Source organism: Podarcis pityusensis (genome assembly GCF_964106645.2).
Source record: "Podarcis pityusensis genome assembly, chromosome: 8".
Lineage (NCBI taxonomy): Eukaryota > Metazoa > Chordata > Lepidosauria > Squamata > Lacertidae > Podarcis > Podarcis pityusensis.
In genome coordinates this window covers 18420900-18441947 of record NC_138033.1, presented here as the reverse complement: position 1 = coordinate 18441947, position 21048 = coordinate 18420900, and the positions used below count along the sequence as shown (strand labels likewise).

At 47.2% G+C, this 21048-nt stretch overlaps 2 protein-coding genes across 2 annotated transcripts; both read left to right on the top strand.

Moving 5' to 3' along the window:
- Positions 1 to 864: 864 nt before the first annotated feature.
- Positions 865 to 7419, top strand: LOC308483175 (IgGFc-binding protein-like; the record flags this gene model as incomplete). Its single annotated transcript, XM_081016761.1, has 8 exons — positions 865 to 900; positions 1018 to 1591; positions 1950 to 2554; positions 2965 to 3532; positions 4400 to 4986; positions 5614 to 6187; positions 6608 to 6888; positions 7267 to 7419. The coding sequence occupies 8 exons, from the start codon at positions 865 to 867 to the stop codon at positions 7417 to 7419; spliced, it is 3378 nt and encodes a 1125-aa protein (XP_080872887.1).
- A 1609-nt stretch (positions 7420 to 9028) lies between these two features.
- LOC308484086 (IgGFc-binding protein-like) lies at positions 9029 to 20954 on the top strand. Its single transcript, XM_081018623.1, has 10 exons — positions 9029 to 9370; positions 9729 to 10333; positions 10742 to 11309; positions 12179 to 12765; positions 13419 to 13992; positions 14415 to 14614; positions 15074 to 15215; positions 15809 to 16047; positions 17906 to 18189; positions 19960 to 20954. Exons 2-10 carry the CDS (start codon positions 9791 to 9793, stop codon positions 19967 to 19969), a joined length of 3147 nt encoding a protein of 1048 aa, XP_080874749.1. The 5' UTR covers positions 9029 to 9370; positions 9729 to 9790; the 3' UTR covers positions 19970 to 20954.
- The last annotated feature ends 94 nt before the right edge of the window (positions 20955 to 21048 follow it).

The following is a 21048-nucleotide window of genomic DNA, read 5'->3' as shown; positions in this document are numbered from 1 at the left end:
AGCGGTGGATTTTAGCTTCCTTTCCCTCTTTTTTTTGCAGATAAATACAGTTCGAATCTTTCCCCCCTCCTCTCCTGCAATCCGGAGGGGAGATCACTTTCCTGATGTTAAGATTTAAGTCTTTTTTCAAACGTCTTTCAGAGTTTCCGCTTACAGTCTCTTTGCTTTGATCTGTTTACAAGAAAGGAAGGCGGACTTCCTGTTTATACCTTCCCGCTTCGGTGCCGAATTAAGTTATTTTTCCCTTTAAATCCAATTTAATCCTACTCATGGGTAGTTATTTTTGAAGTCAGATTGTCCCAGGAAAAAGTCAGCGCTCTCCGATAACGGCTGTGCGGCTTCACTCCATGGAAGAAGCAGTCGACTCTCAGCACTGCGCCACTCACCCCGTCTGGCTCCGGAGCCCTTAAACGGGTCCCCTTGCTGTTTGGGGGGTGCAAAAGGTGCCCGCAGAGTCCCCACGTTCACAGGCTTCACCCGCCTGTGATTTTTGAAGGGTCCCCGCTTCGCCGCAGCGGTCAGACCCGATCCCACGGAGCTGGTCCCTCAGAAGCTTAGAGGGAATCCGCCATTACCGATGACGCCAACCCGGAAGTCCTCACTCGACTGGTGACATTTTTAGGCCCTGCCATCTTGACTTTTGAGACATCTTTACATATAAGCCAACAGCAAATTTGTACCTGGCATTGCTAGGGAAGCAGAAGAAACCAAAGGATCAGTGCAGCTTCTAAAGGTTCCTTCCATGATTCAAAATGCCAGCCACTCATATCCAAAGAAAGAGGAAAACCTGCTCATGGATCTCAGGAACAAACATGTCCAATTTGGTTCAAATCCATGCAGTTTTTTAAGGTTCATGGCATCGAGATGGTGTCCAATCGTATCAAAAAACAGCCAAAATTTGTAGCCCAATAGATGGAGAAGCAGGCTTAGCTTAGCTTAGTTTAGTTTAGCATCTGCTGCTACACATGAGCAAATGGTGATTTTACCCTCTCGTGTCTTTCTTCCTCTGTAATACAGGTCAATGGTATCCGGGCACACTTGCCCATTTATCTGAAGGATGGGAACTTGCAAATTTTGCAGGTTGGCACCTCTGTCATACTTTCCACTGACTTCCAGCTGAAGGTATCTTACGACTGGCGTCACCGTCTCCGTGTCACCATCAGCAGTGCTTATCAGAAGGCTGTGGGTGGCCTATGTGGGAATTATAACGAGAATCCCAGCGATGACTTCGAAACCCCTGCAGGCACCACAGCCCCTAACATCCCGGCCTTTGGTAAAAGCTGGGAGGTGACGACTATTGGCAGCCTTTGCTGGCATGATTGCAATGGGCCATGTAAGCCTTGCGAATCCGATCAGGCCCAGAAGTATGAGTCAGAGGCCTACTGTGGTCTGCTAACCAAGGTTTCCAATGGCCCCTTTGCTTCTTGCCATGCCAAGGTGCCCCCCACAATCTACTTTACAAACTGTGTGTTTGACGTCTGCTCCACCGAAGGCAACAAACAGTCCTTGTGTGATGCCCTGGCAGCCTATGCCGATGCCTGCCAGAGCGAGGGAGCCCAAATTGGTGACTGGAGAAGGGACTCTGGATGCTGTGAGTATGCAAAGCAAGGAAAAGAAGGGGATGAACTAACTGAAGGGGGCCTTGTTTCAGATGGGAGTCTTAAAGGTGAGCGGTCTCCTAAATAACAAGCCACCGTTCCCAGGATTCTCTGGGGGAAATCATAATTCTTAAAGTGGTCTAAAAGTGCTATGAATGCATAGTGGGGATGTGATCCAATATAAATGCACAGTAGTGCACTCAGTGTAGGAACTGGGTGGCAGGGCAGAAGACCAGGCTCTCATTCTCAAGATTTGTATTCAGAATCCACCTGCTGTGTTAGTCCATGTTGCCAGTAGGGTCAACATAACATCACCACTGTGACCCACCCAACCCCTTCTCTTCCCTACAGACCTGGACTGCCATCCGAACAGCCAGTACCAAACCTGCGGAACAGCCTGCCCAGCCACCTGCATGGATGACCAAATTCAAGGGCCAAAGCTCTGCCCAGCTGTGTGTGTCGAAGGCTGCCAGTGCCTTGAGGGTTTTGTGCTGAGCCAAGGATCATGCATCCCCAAGAGCAGCTGCGGTTGTCTGTACGAAGGGCGCCCCTATGCCCCCAATGAGGCTTTCTGGGCGGATGACATGTGCCAGAAGCGTTGTGTGTGCAACCCGACCAGGAGGGTGGTGGAGTGCGCAGCTAGTGCTTGCAAACGAACGGAACGATGCCAAGTGGTCAAAGGCGTGCGGGGATGCTATCCGACTGGGAACAGCACCTGCTCTGCATCCGGGGATCCCCACTACTTGAGCTTTGACAAAAAGAGATTTGATTTCCAAGGGCCCTGTGCCTATGTGCTTGCTGAGGTTTTCAACAGACCCCTGGAACTGGAAGGGTTCAGTGTCTATGTTCAAAATGAATACCGGGGAAATACTGCTGTGACCTGGACCCGGAGTGTTCAAGTCAACGTCTATGATGTTGAGATTATAGTCAGCAGGCAACATTCTGGCAAAGTCTTGGTGAGTCTGGCTAAAAGTGGGATATCATTATGGTTATGATTAGTCCCCTCTGGTTCCATTTGCAGAGGACTCTTGTGTTGTGGCCACTGTCCGCTGGCTGACAGCCAATGAAAACTAATTCTGACCACATCCTCCTCCCTATTAAGTTGTGGAAGGAGTACACTGGGGCATATACCAGTGGGAGTTTGGCTTTCCAACCAGGCAAGAGCACTCAAGGGGGGTGCAAATCGGGGGCTGGGTGTGTGAACGCAGAAAGGTCAAAGGTGTCAGATAGAGACTTGCACGGCCACACTGGACCCCTGGACTGGAGTTTGACACACCTCCTGTTGAGATTATGGGGGGGGGGGGAACAAGAGCTCCAAATACCCTTTTCATTTTTTCAACAGCAGCATCTTCTCCTGTCTTCCTAGGTCGAAGGCTTGCTCACCTTCCTTCCCTATAGTGCAGCTGGAGGAAGAATCAAGTTATATAGGAGGGGCCAGAATGCTGTGATTGAGACTGACTTTGGCCTCGTGGTGACCTTTAACTGGGACAGCAAGGTGTCAGTCACGGTGCCCAACACCTATGCCGACATTCTGCGTGGCCTGTGTGGAAACTTCAACGGGAACCCTGAAGATGATGCCCTTGTGCCTGGGAGCATTCTGATTCCCGATAGGCCAGTATTTGGCGGCAGTGGAATTGAGAATATTGACCCAAAATGCAAGGAGATAGTGGACCCCAAATGCCCAGGGATAGAAGAATTAGCTGCCCAGCAGCGTGCAGCAGGCCAGGAATGTGGGCTTATTGTGGCCAAGGATGGGCCCTTCCGGGAGTGCCACGGCCAGGTTGACGAAGAGGGCGCCTTCCAAGATTGCATTTACGACTATTGTTTCTACAAGGGACGCTATGCCTTCATGTGTGCGGCCATCGCCAGCTATGCCGCAGACTGCCGAGCTGTTGGGGTCACCATATACCCCTGGAGGTCTGCAACCTTCTGCCGTGAGTGCTCCATTGTTTGAAGCAGTTCCTGCTAGGAAGGTTAAGTTCATTTCCAGCAGGGTCTAGGGGCAGATAATGAGAGGAGGGAACAGTGCAGATAAAAGAACAGTTTAGAAACAGTGGAGAAGGAATGAGAGAAGAAAGAGGTAACTCTCCAAGCCCACCAGACAGACTTTCATCATCTCCCTTCTATGTTTCCCTTTTAACAAAGAAATCGCGCTCAAATTGTCTATATAAACGCACACGCTGACATGTTTAGTCAAAGAAATGTCTTGCCCAGGCTACAGGGCTTAGACAGATCCAAGCAACCATCCTTTAAAGTTGCAAAAGTTCATAGTCCAATTCAAATTACAGTGTGCTCTCTGCTGGAAAAGTGTCACAGGAAGAAGAAGATTCCGCTTTCTATTGTTCCCCCTCCTGCCAGAAAAGGTGAGAGAATATGATATCATACCATCCCCTGTTTGTGACTCTAGCAACCATGACCTGTGATGTGGCTGCACATCGATCCTCTCTTAGCGGTGATGGCAGGATTTGTAGGGAGCAAGGCAGGGAGCTCAAGAGTAGTTGGAGCCAGAAACAATGAGAAACGGAGACAACAAATTTTAGTTTTCTCCCCATCCTCCTCCTTGCAGGGTTTTACGGGGCAACACAAAGACTTAGGGGAAGGAGGCTGGCAGCTATTGCCACCCACTGCAATGGCTGGAAGTAAGAAGACACTCAGGTGGGGCTGCGTAAAGCCAGGCCGAGTTTGGTGGGGCAGGTCCATATTGTTCTGAATGAACCAGCCTCTACTTCTTTGTAGATGCAAAATTTGAATGAGACCACTAAAGCATAACACTGCCTAACCTCTCTGTTTTGCACTTGCAGCCCTACCCTGTCCACTCAACAGTCACTATGAACATTGTGCCAAGGGCTGTGACCAGACCTGCAGCAGCCTGCAAGTCCCGCCTCGATGCCCGGAGAAGTGTGAGGAGGGCTGTGTGTGCAATGAGGGCTTTGTCAGGAGCACTGACACTTGTATCCCTATGTCTGAGTGTGGCTGCTTCTACAAGGGACGCTACTATCCAGCCTTGGAAGATTTCTATCCAACTTGCGAGGAACGTTGCAGGTGCCAGGCTGGTGGAAATGTGGTGTGTGTTACCGCTCCCTGCACCCCCAATGAAGAATGCAAAACGGTGGAAGGGTACCGCAAGTGCCACGCAGTTGGAAATGCCACCTGCTCGGTGGTTGGTGACCTCTATCTGTCCTTCGATGGCCGAATCATTAACTTCCAGGGTACCTGCACCTACGTCTTAACCAAGCTGCAGAAGCCAACCCAGAGCTTGAAACCCTTAGTTGTTATTGTCAAGAATGAGCCTTGGGGCAATGGGGAGATCACACTTCCCACAATGGTCTATGTGGAGGTCCTTGACAAGCAGCTTGTTTTGCTGAGGAACAACTGGGGAGTAGTGCTGGTGAGTCTCTTCATGCTGCTAAATCGACAAGCTTGGTGGGGTGGGCTTTCATCTCCTACTCACTCTGTAACCAGGATCAGGCCACCCGCTAATCATCCTGAGATATTTGCCTATGGGTTAGAAGATTGTTTTGGAGATGATTTGCTCACCATCCTTCTTTTAGGGCCAGAGTAGAAGCAGTAGTTTTCACACACATAACTACTGTGTGAATGGTTCTAAGAAGTCAATTGCAGGCTCGGGAGCACGATCCAAGTTTGCACCCTGATGGGTGAATATGTGCAGTAGGGAAGCCTTACACATAATCATAATCACGCCCACGCACTGCTAAACTTTCAATCTGAATCATCCCCTCCCTGTGTTTGCTCCTTGCATTGGAAAAGAGATCCCATTTGAGTGAATGGAAGCTTTCCTTATCTAGCCCAACAGAAATACCAGCTGCAGATGACCCATCCTGTTTCGGGACTGTGACAAAGACCCTACCTCTCTCGCCGAGGTCCATTCCATATGAGCTTGCAATATATTTTCATGTAGCCAGCTGCTAATTGTGTGAATGGCATCTTGGCTAGATTGGCCCTTATTCTGCATAGCACACCTTATTCAGTAGGCCAATCCCCTTTATTTCTCCAGGTGGATGGAGTATTGCAGCGCCTCCCTGTGAATCTTTTGTATGGGCGTCTCAGAATCTTTCAGCATGGGATCAGTATCACAATAGACTCCACCTTTGGCTTTGCACTGACCTACGATCTGTATTCCCACGTGAGGGTCACTATTCCCAGCATCTACCAGGACTACATAGGCGGCTTGTGTGGGAACTACAATGGAGACCAGAGTGACGATCTCCAGCTCCCTGATGGCACCGTGGTCACTGATGAGAATGAATTTGGTGCTGCCTGGAAAATTCCAGTTGTTGGCGTACCCTGCACGGATGGGTGTGGTGAAGAGGGCTGCTTACTTTGTGCGGAGGAGAAGAAAGAAGCTTTCAAACAGCCCAGCTCCTGTGGGCTCCTCACTGCATCCAATGGTCCATTCAGTGCGTGCCATGCCATAGTGAACCCCGAGCCATATCTGAACAACTGCATCAATGACCTGTGTGTAGGAGGTGGTGACCAACAGATCCTGTGCCAGAGCCTCCAGAGCTACATGAAAGCCTGCCAGGAGGCCAGGGTCACTATTGAGCCTTGGAGAAGTGCAACCTTCTGCCGTGAGTACCAAGAGAACCTTGATTCTGCTTTTCCTTCTTTCCAGTGGTGGTTGGTACCCACTGAGACAGGCAAGGCACAAGGCAAGGAGACTAGGAGTAAGTGGTGTCTGAGGCAATGAAGGGCAGAGCCATTGCCGACTTGTTGTAAGTAAAAAGGTGTTGCAAGCAAGCAAGGACCACTTGGGGTCTGACTGAGGTTGTTAGGCTAGCATCTTATCATCTCTAACGGATCAACCTCCATTGCTTCCTTCCACTTCTCCAAGGGGTAAATCTCATTGGTGCTGTGACCTGGTCTTTTTGTTGACCAGCATTGCTCTGGCCAGCATCACATATGCCCATCCAAAGCAGGCAGGTTGAATTCTGCTGCTTCTGCTATATGCGGGACCCCCCGATTAACCCTCTGTGTCCCTTTTCTTGCAGCCGTGACTTGCCCTGCCAACAGTTATTATACCACTTGTTCCAACATCTGTGAAACCAACTGTGCTGGACTGACTGACCACATTCGATGCCCGGAATACTGTGTCGAGGGCTGCCAGTGTGATCCTGGCTTCTTCTTTGATGGCCTGAAATGCATCTCCTTGGATGAGTGTGGCTGCTTTGAGCGTGGCAGATATTTCCCGGTATGTGGAGAGGGAGGCAGTGGTGGTGATGGGGATAGTATTGGATTTCCTATACACAACCCTTTTTGTCAGGCATCTCTAGTTAAACTAAGGAATCCACTCCCACAAGATGCAGTGATGACCATTAACTTGAATGGTTGTGAAAGAGGATTAGACATATTTCCAGAACAGAAATCTATCCATGGCTATTAATCACAATGGCTAGCTTCTATCTCTGCTGCTGGAGCAAGAATGTTGTTGTACTCAGCTGCGGCTTGCAAACTTCCTATAGGGCTTCTTGTTGGCCACCATGGGAACAGAATTCTGGTCTCGATGCCCAGTGGCCACATCAAGCCTGGCTCGTCTTACGTTTTCAATGGTGGTTTCCTTTACTATGGAAATCTTTCTTTTCCAAGTGGTCCTAGGCTGTGTTCTCTGACCCTTTCCCCCTGTATACCAGTGTTATCTCTTGATCCCTAGCCTAATGAACCTGTGGTGCTCAATAACTGTAAGGAGAAATGCATCTGCACTGCAGCTGGAGGGTTCAGGTGTGAGGCCATCACTTGCCAAGGAGAAGAAACTTGTGAGGTGATCGATGGCATCATGCGATGCCACAAGAAAGGTGACTTGTGATGATTACTTTTCTAAATGAACAGAGGGATTTTTGGATTCCCTGTATTCTCTTGGATTCCTGCGAAATAGGCAAGGAGAGCTGGGCATTATGAATTCAACCCTCCACTGGTGGCAACGGGCACTTCCTTTGAAACGTAAAAAGCACTTTCAGAGAGGCAGTATTTGTCAAGACTGTAGCAGCACATAGAGACAGAATTGAACGTTCCCTCCCCACGGTTCCAGAACTGTGTTGGCCTCCTCAGTGCTCCTGTGAAGGGAAGAGTGATTCATTGTAATCTTATAGCAAGTTGTGAGAGATGTGACCCCCTCATCTGTTTGCTTGCAGAATTATTAAATTATTATTCTCTTCTTTCATTTTTAAAGTAGGGTTTCCAATTTTGAATCCCTGGATTTAGAGATATTAGATGCAATAGTGTATCAGAAGTTAGAAACCTGATATTCTTTCAATAATATTAATAATGATGATGTAGGAAGCTTTCCCTCAACTCCAATAGGTTTACAGACAACTAACTTTCTTCCTCCTGTCCTTAGTTGTACCACCACCCAGCTGTACCATTGTAAAGTGCCGAAGAGGCATGGTGTGCAAGATGATAAATGGTCAACCGCACTGTGTGCCATCCTCTAATGCTACCTGCTGGGGTATGGGTGACCCGCACTACAACACTTTTGACGGACGCAAGTATGACTTCCAAGGCACTTGCACCTATACTATTGTCAAAACACGTGCTGAAAGCTTCAGACTTCCATCTTTCCATATCTTTGCCAAGAATGAAAACCGGGGGAACAAAGCAGTGTCCTATGTGTCTGTGGTGACAACTGAGGTTTATGGGTATACCATCACCATGACCAGATCAGAAATTGGTTTTGTACAGGTGAGTATTGAACGGTTCAGAGTTGATTCAGAAGGCAAGTTCAATGCTACTTATGAGTGCATGGCGGCCATGGAGCTGATGGTTACTGCACATGTTCAAGTTGTAAAACAAAGATTGGTGACATTTTTAGGCCCTGCCATCTTGACTTATGAAACATCTTTACATATAAGCCACCAGCAAATTTGTACCTGGCATTGCTAGGGAAGGAGAAGAAACCAAAGGATCAGTGCAGCTTCTAAAGGTTCCTTCCATGATTCAAAATGCCAGCCACTCATATCCAAAGAAAGAGGAAAACCTGCTCATGGATCTCAGGAACAAACATGTCCAATTTGGTTCAAATCCATGAATATTTTTAAGATTCGTGGCATCCAGATGGTGCCCAATCGTATCCAAAAATAGCCAAAACCTGTAGTCCAATAGAAGCTTAGCTTAGTTTAGCTTCTGCTGTTACACATGAGCAAAAGGTGATTTTACACTCTTGTGTCTTTCTTCCTCTGTAATACAGGTCAATGGTATCCGGGCACACTTGCCCATTTATCTGAAGGGTGGGAACTTGCAAATTTTGCAGGTTGGCACTTCTGTCATACTTTCCACGGACTTCCAGCTGAAGGTATCTTACGACTGGAGTCACCATCTCCGTGTCACCATCAGCAGTGCTTATCAGGAGGCTGTCGGTGGCTTATGTGGGAATTACAACGAGAATCCCAACGATGACTTCGAAACCCCTGCAGGCACCACAGCCCCTAACATCCCGGCCTTTGGTGAAAGCTGGGAGGTGACGACTATTGGCAGCCTTTGCTGGCATGATTGCAATGGGCCATGTAAGCCTTGCGAATCCGATCAGGCCCAGAAGTATGAGTCAGAGGCCTACTGTGGTCTGCTAACCAAGGTTTCCAATGGCCCCTTTGCTTCTTGCCATGCCAAGGTGCCCCCCACAATCTACTTTACAAACTGTGTGTTCGACGTCTGCTCCACCGAAGGCAACAAACAGTCCTTGTGTGATGCCCTGGCAGCCTATGCCGATGCCTGCCAGAGCGAGGGAGCCCAAATTGGTGACTGGAGAAGGGACTCTGGATGCTGTGAGTATGCAAAGCACGGAAAAGAAGGGGATGAACTAACTGAAGGGGGCCTTGTTTCAGATGGGGGTCTTAAAGGTGAGCAGTCTCCTAAATAACAAGCCACCGTTCCCAGGATTCTCTGGGGGAAATCATAATTCTTAAAGTGGTCTAAAAGTGCTATGAATGCATAGTGGGGATGTGATCCAATATAAATGCACAGTAGTGCACTCAGTGTAGGAACTGGGTGGCAGGGCAGAAGACCAGGCTCTCATTCTCAAGATTTGTATTCAGAATCCACCTGCTGTGTTAGTCCATGTTGCCAGTAGGGTCAACATAACATCACCACTGTGACCCACCCAACCCCTTCTCTTCCCTACAGACCTGGACTGCCCTCCGAACAGCCAGTACCAAACCTGCGGAACAGCCTGCCCAGCCACCTGCATGGATGACCAAATTCAAGGGCCAAAGCTCTGCCCAGCTGTGTGTGTCGAAGGCTGCCAGTGCCTTGAGGGTTTTGTGCTGAGCCAAGGATCATGCATCCCCAAGAGCAGCTGCGGTTGTCTGTACGAAGGGCGCCCCTATGCCCCCAATGAGGCTTTCTGGGCGGATGACATGTGCCATAAGCGTTGTGTGTGCAACCCGACCAGGAGGGTGGTGGAGTGTGCAGCTAGTGCTTGCAAACCAACGGAACGATGCCAAGTGGTCAAAGGCGTGCGGGGATGCTATCCGACTGGGAACAGCACCTGCTCTGCATCCGGGGATCCCCACTACTTGAGCTTTGACAAAAAGAGATTTGATTTCCAAGGGCCCTGTGCCTATGTGCTTGCTGAGGTTTTCAACAGACCCCTGGAACTGGAAGGGTTCGGTGTCTATGTTCAAAATGAATACCGGGGAAATACTGCTGTGACCTGGACCCGGAGTGTTCAAGTCAACGTCTATGATGTTGAGATTATAGTCAGCAGGCAACATTCTGGCAAAGTCTTGGTGAGTCTGGCTAACAGTGGGATATCATTATGGTTATGATTAGTCCCCTCTGGTGCCATTTGCAGAGGACTCTTGTGTTGTGGCCACTGTCCGCTGGCTGACAGCCAATGAAAACTAATTCTGACCACATCCTCCTCCCTATTAAGTTGTGGAAGGACTACACTGGGGCATATACCAGTGGGAGTTTGGCTTTCCAACCAGGCAAGAGCACTCAAGGGGGGTGCAAATCGGGGGCTGGGTGTGTGAACGCAGAAAGGTCAAAGGTGTCAGATAGAGACTTGCACGGCCACACTAGACCCCTGGACTGGAGTTTGACACACCTCCTGTTGAGATTATGGGGGTGGGAAACAAGAGCTCCAAATATCCTTTTCATTTTTTCAACAGCAGCATCTTCTCCTGTCTTCCTAGGTCGAAGGCTTGCTCACCTGCCTTCCCTATAGTGCAGCTGGAGGAAGAATCAAGTTATATAGGAGGGGCCAGGATGCTGTGATTGAGACTGACTTTGGCCTCGTGGTGACCTTTAACTGGGACAGCAAGGTGTCAGTCACGGTGCCCAACACCTATGCTGACATCCTGCGTGGCCTGTGTGGAAACTTCAACGGGAACCCGGAAGATGATGCCCTTGTGCCTGGGAGCATTCTGATTCCCGATAGGCCAGTATTTGGCGGCAGTGGAATTGAGAACATTGACCCAAAATGCAAGGAGATAGTGGACCCCAAATGTCCAGGGATGGAAGAATTAGCTGCCCAGCAGCGTGCAGCAGGCCAGGAATGTGGGCTTATTGTGGCCAAGGATGGGCCCTTCCGGGAGTGCCACGGCCAGGTTGACGAAGAGGGCGCCTTCCAAGATTGCATTTACGACTATTGTTTCTACAAGAGACGCTATGCCTTCATGTGTGCGGCCATTGCCAGCTATGCCGCAGACTGCCGAGCTGTTGGGGTCACCATATACCCCTGGAGGTCTGCAACCTTCTGCCGTGAGTGCTCCATTGTTTGAAGCAGTTCCTGCTAGGAAGGTTAAGTTCATTTCCAGCAGGGTCTAGGGGCAGATAATGAGAGGAGGGAACAGTGCAGATAAGAGAACAGTTTAGAAACAGGGGAGAAGGAATGAGAGAAGAAAGAGGTAACTCTCCAAGCCCACCAGACAGACTTTCATCATCTCCCTTCTATGTTTCCCTTTTAACAAAGAAATCACTCTCAAATTGTCTATATAAACGCACACACTCACATGTTTAGTCAAATATATGTCTTGCCCAGCCTACAGGGCTTTAGACAGATCCAGGCAACCATCCTTTAAAGTTGCAAAAGTTCATAGTCCAATTCAAAATACAGTGTGCTCTCTGCTGGAAAAGTGTGACAGGAAGAAGAAGATTCCACTTTTGATTGTTCCCCCTCCTGCCAGAAAAGGTGAGAGAATATGATATCATACCATCCCCTGTTTGTGACTCTAGCAACCATGCACGTGTGATGTGGCTGCACATCGATCCTCTCTTAGCAGTGATGGCAGGATGTGTAGGGAGCAAGGCAGGGAGCTCAAGAGTAGTTGGAGCCAGAAACAATGAGAAACGGAGACAACAAATTCTAGTTTTCTCCCCATCCTCCTCCTTGCAGGGTTTTACGGGGCAACACAAAGACTTAGGGGAAGAAAGCTGGCAGTTATTGCCACCCACTGCACTGGTTGAAAGTAAGAAAGCACTCAGGTGGGGCTGGGTAAAGCTAGGCCGAGTTTGGTGGGGCAGGTCCACATTGTCCCGAATGAACCAGCCTCTACTTCTTTGTAGATGCAAGATTTGCAGGAGACCACTAAAGCATAACATTGGCTAACCTCTCTGTTTTGCACTTGCAGCCCTACCCTGTCCACTCAACAGTCACTATGAACATTGCGCCAAGGGCTGTGACCAGACCTGCAGCAGCCTGCAAGTCCCGCCTCGATGCCCGGAGAAGTGTGAGGAGGGCTGTGTGTGCAATGAGGGCTTTGTCAGGAGCTCTGACACTTGCGTCCCTATGTCTGAGTGTGGCTGCTTCTACAAGGGACGCTACTATCCAGCCTTGGAAGATTTCTATCCAACTTGTGAGGAACGTTGCAGGTGCCAGGCTGGTGGAAATGTGGTGTGTGTTACCGCTCCCTGCACCCCCAATGAAGAATGCAAAACGGTGGAAGGGTACCGCAAGTGCCACGCAGTTGGAAATGCCACCTGCTCGGTGGTTGGTGACCTCTATCTGTCCTTCGATGGCCGAATCATTAACTTCCAGGGTACCTGCACCTACGTCTTAACCAAGCTGCAGAAGCCAACCCAGAGCTTGAAACCCTTAGTTGTTATTGTCAAGAATGAGCCTTGGGGCAATGGGGAGATCACACTTCCCACGAGGGTCTATGTGGAGGTCCTTGACAAGCAGCTTGTTTTGCTGAGGAACAACTGGGGAGTAGTGCTGGTGAGTCTCTTCATGCTGCTAAATCGACAAGCTTGGTGGGGTGGGCGTTCATCTCCTACTCACTCTGTAACCAGGATCAGGCCACCCGCTAATCATCCTGAGATATTTGCCTATGGGTTAGAACATTGTTTTGGAGATGATTTGCTCACCATCCTTCTTTTAGGGCCAGAGTAGAAGCAGTAGTTTTCACACACATAACTACTGTGTGAATGGTTCTAAGAAGTCAATTGCAGGTTTGGTAGCCTAATCCAAGTTTGTACCCTACTGGGTGAGTTTGTGCAGAAGGGAGGCCTAACACATCATCATCATCATCACCATCACCCCCACACACTGCTAAACTTTCAAATCTGAATCATCCTATCCCTGTGTTTGCTCCTTGCATTGGAAAAGAGATCCCATTTGAGTGAATGGAAGCTTTCCTTACGTAGCCCAACAGAAATAGCAGCTGCAGATCACGCATCTTGTTTTGGGACTATGACAAAGCGCACAAACGTTAAAGACCCTATCTCTCTCACCGAAGTCCATTCCATATGAGCTTGCAATATATTTTTAAGTTGCCAGCTGCTAATTGTGTGAATGGCATCTTGGCTAGATTGGCCCTTATTCTGCATAGCACACCCTACTCAGTAGGCCAATCCCCTTTATTTCTCCAGGTGGATGGAGTATTTCAACGCCTCCCTGTGAATCTTTTGTCTGGGCAACTTAGAATCTTTCAGCACGGGATCAGTATCACAATAGACTCCACCTTTGGCTTTGCACTGACCTACGACCTGTATTCCCACGTGAGGGTCACTATTTCCAGCATCTACCAGGACTACGTAGGCGGCTTGTGTGGGAACTACAATGGAGACCAGAGTGACGATCTTCAGCTCCCTGATGGCACCGTGGTCACTGATGTGAATGAATTTGGTGCCGCCTGGAAAATTCCAGTCCTGGGCGTATCCTGCACGGATGGGTGTGGTGCAGAGGGCTGCTTAGTTTGTGCGGAGGAGAAGAAAGAAGCTTTCAAACAGCCCAGCTCCTGTGGGCTCCTCACTACATCCAATGGTCCATTCAGTGCGTGCCATGCCATAGTGAACCCCGAGCCATATCTGAACAACTGCATCAATGACCTGTGTGTAGGAGGTGGTGACCAACAGATCCTGTGCCAGAGCCTCCAGAGCTACATGAAAGCCTGCCAGGAGGCCAGGGTCACTATTGAGCCTTGGAGAAGTGCAACCTTCTGCCGTGAGTACCAAGAGAACCTTGATTCTGCTTTCCCTTCTTTCCAGTGGTGGTTGGTACCCACTGAGACAGGCAAGGCAGAAGGCAAGGAGACTAGGAGTAAGTGGTGCCTGAGGCAATGAAGGGTAGAGCCATTGCCGACTTGTTGTAAGTAAAAAGGTGTTGTAAGCAAGCAAGGACCACTTGGGGGCTGACTGAGGTTGTTGGGCTAGCATCTCATCATCTCTAACGCATCAACCTCCATTGCTTCCTTCCACTTGTCCAAGGGGTAAATCTCATTGGTCCTTTGACCTGGTCTTTTTGTTGACCAGCATTGCTCTGGCCAGCATCACATATGCCCATCCAAAGCAGGCAGGTTGAATTCTGCTGCTTCTGCTATATGCGGGACCCCCCCCGATTAACCCTCTGTGTCCCTTTTCTTGCAGCCGTGACTTGCCCTGCCAACAGTTATTATACCACTTGTTCCAACATCTGTGAAACCAACTGTGCTGGACTGACTGACCACATTCGATGCCCGGAATACTGTGTTGAGGGCTGCCAGTGTGATCCTGGCTTCTTCTTTGATGGCCTGAAATGCATCTCCTTGGATGAGTGTGGCTGCTTTGAGCGTGGCAGATATTTCCCGGTATGTGGAGAGGGAGGCAGTGGTGGTGATGGGGATAGTATTGGATTTCCTATACACAACCCTTTTTGTCAGGCATCTCTAGTTAAACTATGGAATTCACTCCCACAAGAGGCAGTGGTGGCCACTAACTTGAATTGTTGTGAAAGAGAATTAGACATATTTCCAGAACAGAAAGCTATTCATGGCTATTAGTCACCATGGCTAGCTTCTATCTCTGCTGCTGGAGCACGAATGTTGTTGTACTCAGATTCGGCTTGCAGGCTTCCTATAGGGCTTTTTGTTGGCCACCATGGGAACAGAATTCTGGTCTTGATGCCCAGTGGCCAGATCAAGTCCAGCTCGTCTTAAGTTTTCAGTGATGGTTTCCTTTACTATGAAAATCTTTCTTTTCCAAGTGGTCCTAGGCTGTGTTCTCTGACCCTTTCCCCCTGTATACCAGTGTTATCTCTTGATCCCTAGCCTAATGAACCTGTGGTGCTCAATGACTGCAAGGAGAAATGTATCTGCACTGCAGTTGGAGGGTTCAGGTGTGAGGCCATCACTTGCCAAGGAGAAGAAACTTGCGAGGTGATCAATGGCGTCATGCGATGCAACAGGATAGGTAACTTTTGATGATTGCTTGTTCTTGTGAACAGAGGGGTAAACACTGTTGGATTCTCTATATTTTCTTGGGTTCCTTATTGACAGGGCATTATAGATTCAGCCCTCCATTGGTGCCAATGGGAACTTCCTTTGAAATTTTAAAAAAGCACTTTTCAAGGTTGTTCAGTCCCCAGCAACTCCAGGTCAACCGCGAAATGTCCCTTGCCTGAAATCTTGGAATGCCACTGCCAGTGAGCATAGACAACATATTGCTAGATGGACCAATGGCTCTGACTATTGCAGTTTCCAATGTTTCTAAGTAGGGAGTCACAGTTCACAGTGCCACAATAAACCGTTATTTACAAAATAGAAAAGGCTTCAAGGGGAGCAACAAAGATTATAAAAGGTCTTATCTAGAAAGTCTAAAAGAACTGGTTATGTTGAATCTAGTAAAGAGAAGACTAAGGAGGAAGCAGATCTCTTAAACTACTAGTTCCAAATCTTCCACATAGAAGAGGGCAATGTCCTGGTTTCATCCTGCCCCAGAAGGCTTAGGCTTTTGAAATTCCATACACTTCAGGTTGTATATTTTCAAACTTATCTTCCCAACAGAGTCCCGCTGCTCCCTGATTCCTGGAGCTCAGCTATCCACCTTTGATGGCCTTTCTGGGAAAGTCCCTGCTCCTGGCACCTTTCAACTGACTTCCCTTTGTGACTTCAACTCTGATTATTGGTTCCGTGTGATTGTGGAAGTTTCGTCATGTCCACCCAATGGAGTAGTCACTGCCAACTTGCTCTATTTCTTCTACAAGGGTCTATTTATTACTGTGAATAGACAGAAGGAGGCCTGGGTAAGTAGAAAGCTGAACAAGAAAGGGAGAAGTTTTACTTACGTATTAAAATATTTATTTATACAATATATGTTTTATTATCCCCTACTTTGCCATGACTTTGGGTCAGTCACTGTATTATAAACATCATCACCACAACCACTTTAGTTGTATGCCGCTTTCCCTCTCTCTCTCTCTCTCTCTCTCACACACACACACACACACACACACACACACACAATTATGCTCAAACTGGCTTATGAGAACACAACATCATAAAATCAACAATTGAGATAATAATTTCATATTAACAGCCATAATAAAGAAGCAACGTAAGGTAAATGTAATGGCAAATAAAACCCCTCACCAACATTTTCATAGTATCAATGTTGCAACATTACTCCTCCTAGCACTAATGACAAGGATGTTTGAACAGTTTCACCTTGGTCCTGGATGTTTTAGCCTAGGCTTGCCATACATCTGGAAAATTATGGTCATGCCAGCAAATCGGACACCTAAAATGGTGTCCAGGGGGGATTTTTTGAATTTTAAGAGATGTCAGGAATTTCCCGGACGTATGGCAACCCGGCTTTTGTTTTGTTTTCTGCCCCCCCCCCCCAGATCTCTTGAATTGAAATGCTCCACATCTGTCAGGAAAGGAATTCTGAGCAGGGAGGGTTTTGTTTTTGTGTGTGCATTAAGCATTCTCTCTCTCTGAGGCTAGCTCAGCATGAGACTCTTAATCTCAGGGTTGTGGGTTTGAGTCCCATGTGTTGGGTGAAAGATTCCTGCATTGCAGGGGGTTGGACGAGATGATCCTAAGGGTCCCTTCCAACTCTGCAAATCTAAATCTAAAATCTCTCCCTTTGTGAAGGAGTCCATAACAGCCCAGCTTTGCAGAACTGAAATATGCCACCCAGGGCCTAGCCAGAAAGAGGAAGCTTCCTTAAAAAAAACAATAACAAAACCAAAGTTCAACAACTATGGTGGTTTCCTAAAAACGAAATTTTACTTTTTGAAATATGGCAAGCCTATTTTAGCCACTACTACTATGTCAGCTTCAATTATCCAAGGATAAAATAAGTCTGATCAAATGCCTAGGCCTCAGCTTCCCCAAAGAATCACTGCCCATTTGGTATCACCATTCAGGCACCAGTTCATCTCATGATGTCAGTCACATTCACTCTTCTGCAGTAGCTTCTTACAAGGCTTCCAAAAATACAGGGTGGGGTAGCTAACCTACCGCACAGGGTTTATGAGGATAAAATGAGGGGCCTGGGGTGGAGAATCATGTACAACACCATACGGTTCTTGGAGAAATGGTAGGATATAAATGTAATCAAACATGGGGCCCTTAACAGAGCTGTTCTAGGTGCCCTTGGAAAATGAAAGATGCTGTCCCAGGGCCCTCCTTGTCTGGGTTTCCATCTGGGCATTCCCTTGATCTGAAATGGAATTTCCATCACAATGTGGGTAAGAAACAAAAACAAAACATGGCTGCCACTACAAAAATCATGGTATTCATGGAGACCAGCGGCATTCGCCTAACCACTCCGTGTGGTGGTGCAGGGTCTAGCCCCCAAGGTTGCTCTCAGTCATCAACAAATCAGTATACTCTGCAGGAATGAGGAACTTATGACCCTTCATATGTTAATGGACTCCAGCTCCCACCATCCCAAAACCATGGCCAATGATAAAAGATGATGGGAGTTGTAGTCCCACAACCTCTGGTTGGCCACATGTACCCCATCCCCAATCTTCCAGATTAAACCAGTTAAACCTTATAGCTCTAGTTTGATGCCAAGCACTTGGAAGACAACCCTGTTTCATTGTATGCTTCTCTTTTCTCTGTCCTGTTTAACTGTTTTGTGTGTTTCAGGTGAATGGGCTGCCAGTTCAGATCCCATCCAAAATCACAGAGTCAATAATACTTAATCTGTCTGGTGAAGTCATCACCCTGAGTTCACCTCAAGTTGAAGTAAACCTGAACCTAGCTGGAGGGGTGCAGGTGACTGCTAGTCCAGATTTGAAAGGACAAGTGTGTGGGGCGTGTGGAAACTTCAACAATGATCAGACGGATGACCTAATTGGCCCAAATGAAGTGAAAGTAATTGATGTTCCTGGGTTGTTGACATCTTGGACAGCCAGAGATTTCACCCCCTGGTAAGTTAGCTTTTAAATGCTCCTCCTTGTGGATGACTGAATGGAGGCCATCAAAAAGAGCTACACTGACAATTGCAAAAGCATGTTGGTGATATGGTGCCCCATAAGAGGTTCCAAATCTCCCTCTCTCTCTCTCTTCCCCTCCCCACATTTCACCACCAAGATGATCCAATTCAAAAGTTTGACTGTAACACAGCAATCCAGATTTTTTGCTGCCACCACCAAGAACTTGGCAGCTTTCTACTTGGCTCCACTGGTGGGGAAGGCAGTAGCAGGCCCTCTAGTGGAGTAAAGAATGTGTTGGATTCTATCTAAACCACAAAACTAACAAAATTAGAGTGATGAAAAATTGGAATCTGGTCTGACAGACTATTTTATTAAAACTGGATGAGATCCAGCCAATTGGATCTTCAGAAATGCCCTGGAATTCTACAGTCCCTTGCAAGTGATGGGATTCAAATATATATGTGGAGTTCCCAACTGGAATGGTTTACCCATTCATTTCAGTGGAAGCAACTCTTCTCTGTTCTCATGGGTATTGGTGGGTAGTATTGCCCCTTCTATTGACATGAATGGGAAAACCTGTATGAAATGAAGAGCGCACCAGGTGAGGCAAGCCATATGGGCTTCTTTCATAAATGTTCTGTGCTTTTCTGTCAGCAAACTTAGATACACACCCACCCACCAACATTCACCCCTAACAAGCCCCACAAGGCAATTAACAAGAAGAAAATGATATACAATAACAAAGTTAAAATAAAACATTCATTACTAAGAACAGCAGGAAAAAATAAATTGGTTGACTTTGAAGGGTGTCCAAAAATTCTCCTTAAATAACCATAAAATGACTTAGAAAAGGGAAAATAAACCACCGTGAAGAACCACTGTGATATGACTTCTTAATTCGTATCTTATCAAATTGTGCCATGGTTAGATTTCTCGAGCACTTGAATCAACTCCTTTTGTGTGTGTCGCCCAATATGCATCTTGCAAATTATTTTACTGTGCGACATGTTCCAATTATTCATCAATGTGCAAAACAAGGTTTCAGGCAACAAGGCTTGTGGTGGGCTTGGGCCAAGTTCCTCTAGCAAACGTCTCTGACAGGAGCAGTTGGGCCTAGCCGCCCTTTTGATTTGGAGAAGGGAAGTAGCTCAGTGGTAGAGCATCTACTTTGCGTGCAGAAGGTTTCATGTTCAATTCCTGGTGCCTTCAGGCAGGACTGGGGAAAACTCCTATCTGAACCCCTGCTGTCACTCATGGTACATACAATTGAGCTAGTTGGACCAATGGTCTGACTCGGAAAAAGGCAACTTCATATGTTCTCATGATGCCGCAGAGAAACACTATACTCATGTGCGTTCTGGAAATTAAAAAGTAGCTAGATCCAGGCACATGGCAGTGCTCAGAATCCTGGCCAGAAAGTAAGTAAGAAAGAAAGAACACCAAGGGAACACAGGGCTTCCCCTGCTGCCTTAGATGGGAGCAAACTCAGCAATTATTACATTAGGAGCTTCACTGAATTTACTGAAGTAGAGGCTTGTTTGGTCTAGCAATGCCACCAGGTGGGACTTGAGGGTGGAAGTCTATAGCTCCACTCAGTATGGTGGACTGGACGGATCCCAAACAGAAAAGGTGACATTTCTAAGGACCTAAAAAACAGATGTTCCATAAGACCATTGAGTCTTTATTTTGCCTAACTGCACCACGGTTCAGTCCATTTTATGTTCTAACTGCTACTTTCTCTCACTTTCTCTTTTCCCTTCTCAGTGTGGCGTGAGAGAAGATTCACTTGGTAAACTGAAAGATCCAGACTAAAGCTACTGAATTGTAGTAAGGGGAAACTGGTGTTTGGGTGACTGATGAAATGATGAATTTAATCCTATAATTTGGGTAATCCTTGGCAAAATCTCCTTAGAATGACTTTGTTCAGTAAATCTATTTCTTCAGATCTTTTAATTAAAGGTATGTGAGAGGGAACAGATTATGCCTAATAAAGACATCTGGCTTAATTTTGTCTTAATCTCTCTTGAGTCTAAATATGTAACAATGACTTGGCCGGGTACATGGGGGGAGGTTTCCCTCAGCACTGTTCCTGGGAAAGTTTTGAAAGAAGGCTAGGCATAGCTTTCTGTATTTTGATCCCCTCACTGAAAGTTAAAAAATACTCCTCAGGTCGCAATTAATTAATTAATTAATTAATTAATTAATTAATGTATTACCCACTGTTTGCCAGCAGGCCCCAGGGTGGACTACAACAATTTAAAATTCAGAATTAAAAACAGTTAAAACTGATTACCATCACAGGAATATGGTGAGTCCTGAAAGCACACATCTCTTGTGTCAAAGGCTAGATTAAAGAGGTGCTTCAATTTATGTTTTTATTTAAACATTGCATTATCAGGGGGCCTTACAATAAACACAGTCAACTGTACAATAAAATCAAACGGCAAACATGTGAATAGATTGAAGCAGCTGGTCCCCGAAACCAATACAAAGAGTTTTACGGCACAGGCAAGAATAAATTAAAAGTGTTTGGAAAATGGAACCAGGCCAGCCTGTCTGAGGAGAATGTTTCAGTCAGGACATTGCTGTTGAACAGGCCCTTCAATACACCACCCATGACAGTCTCCTCAGGTTGACTAGCAGTTAAACTAACTGAGGAATGAGATGAGTTTTCCAGAACAGGGCAGTAGATTGTGCCATGAATAATTCAGTTCACGCACTGCACGTATTAGCTGAAATGCACCTGCAATGGTTGAAGGTAGTTTCCTTTCTGATACAAAGGACAAGATGGCACCCACCCCCACCCCACTTACCCATTTCATGTTCCAGACTGGCAGTTGAATCTTAACCTCA

What these genes read in the sequence shown, in the direction of transcription:
- LOC308484086 (XM_081018623.1), top strand. Translation starts at nt 9,791, where the DNA reads ATGGATGACCAAATTCAAGGGCCAAAGCTCTGCCCAGCTGTGTGTGTC. An exon ending in CATGCGATGCAACAGGATAG is followed by an intron (nt 15,216 to 15,808) that starts GTAACTTTTGAT and finishes TCTTCCCAACAG; the next exon opens with AGTCCCGCTGCTCCCTGATT. An exon ending in ATAGACAGAAGGAGGCCTGG is followed by an intron (nt 16,048 to 17,905) that starts GTAAGTAGAAAG and finishes TGTGTGTTTCAG; the next exon opens with GTGAATGGGCTGCCAGTTCA.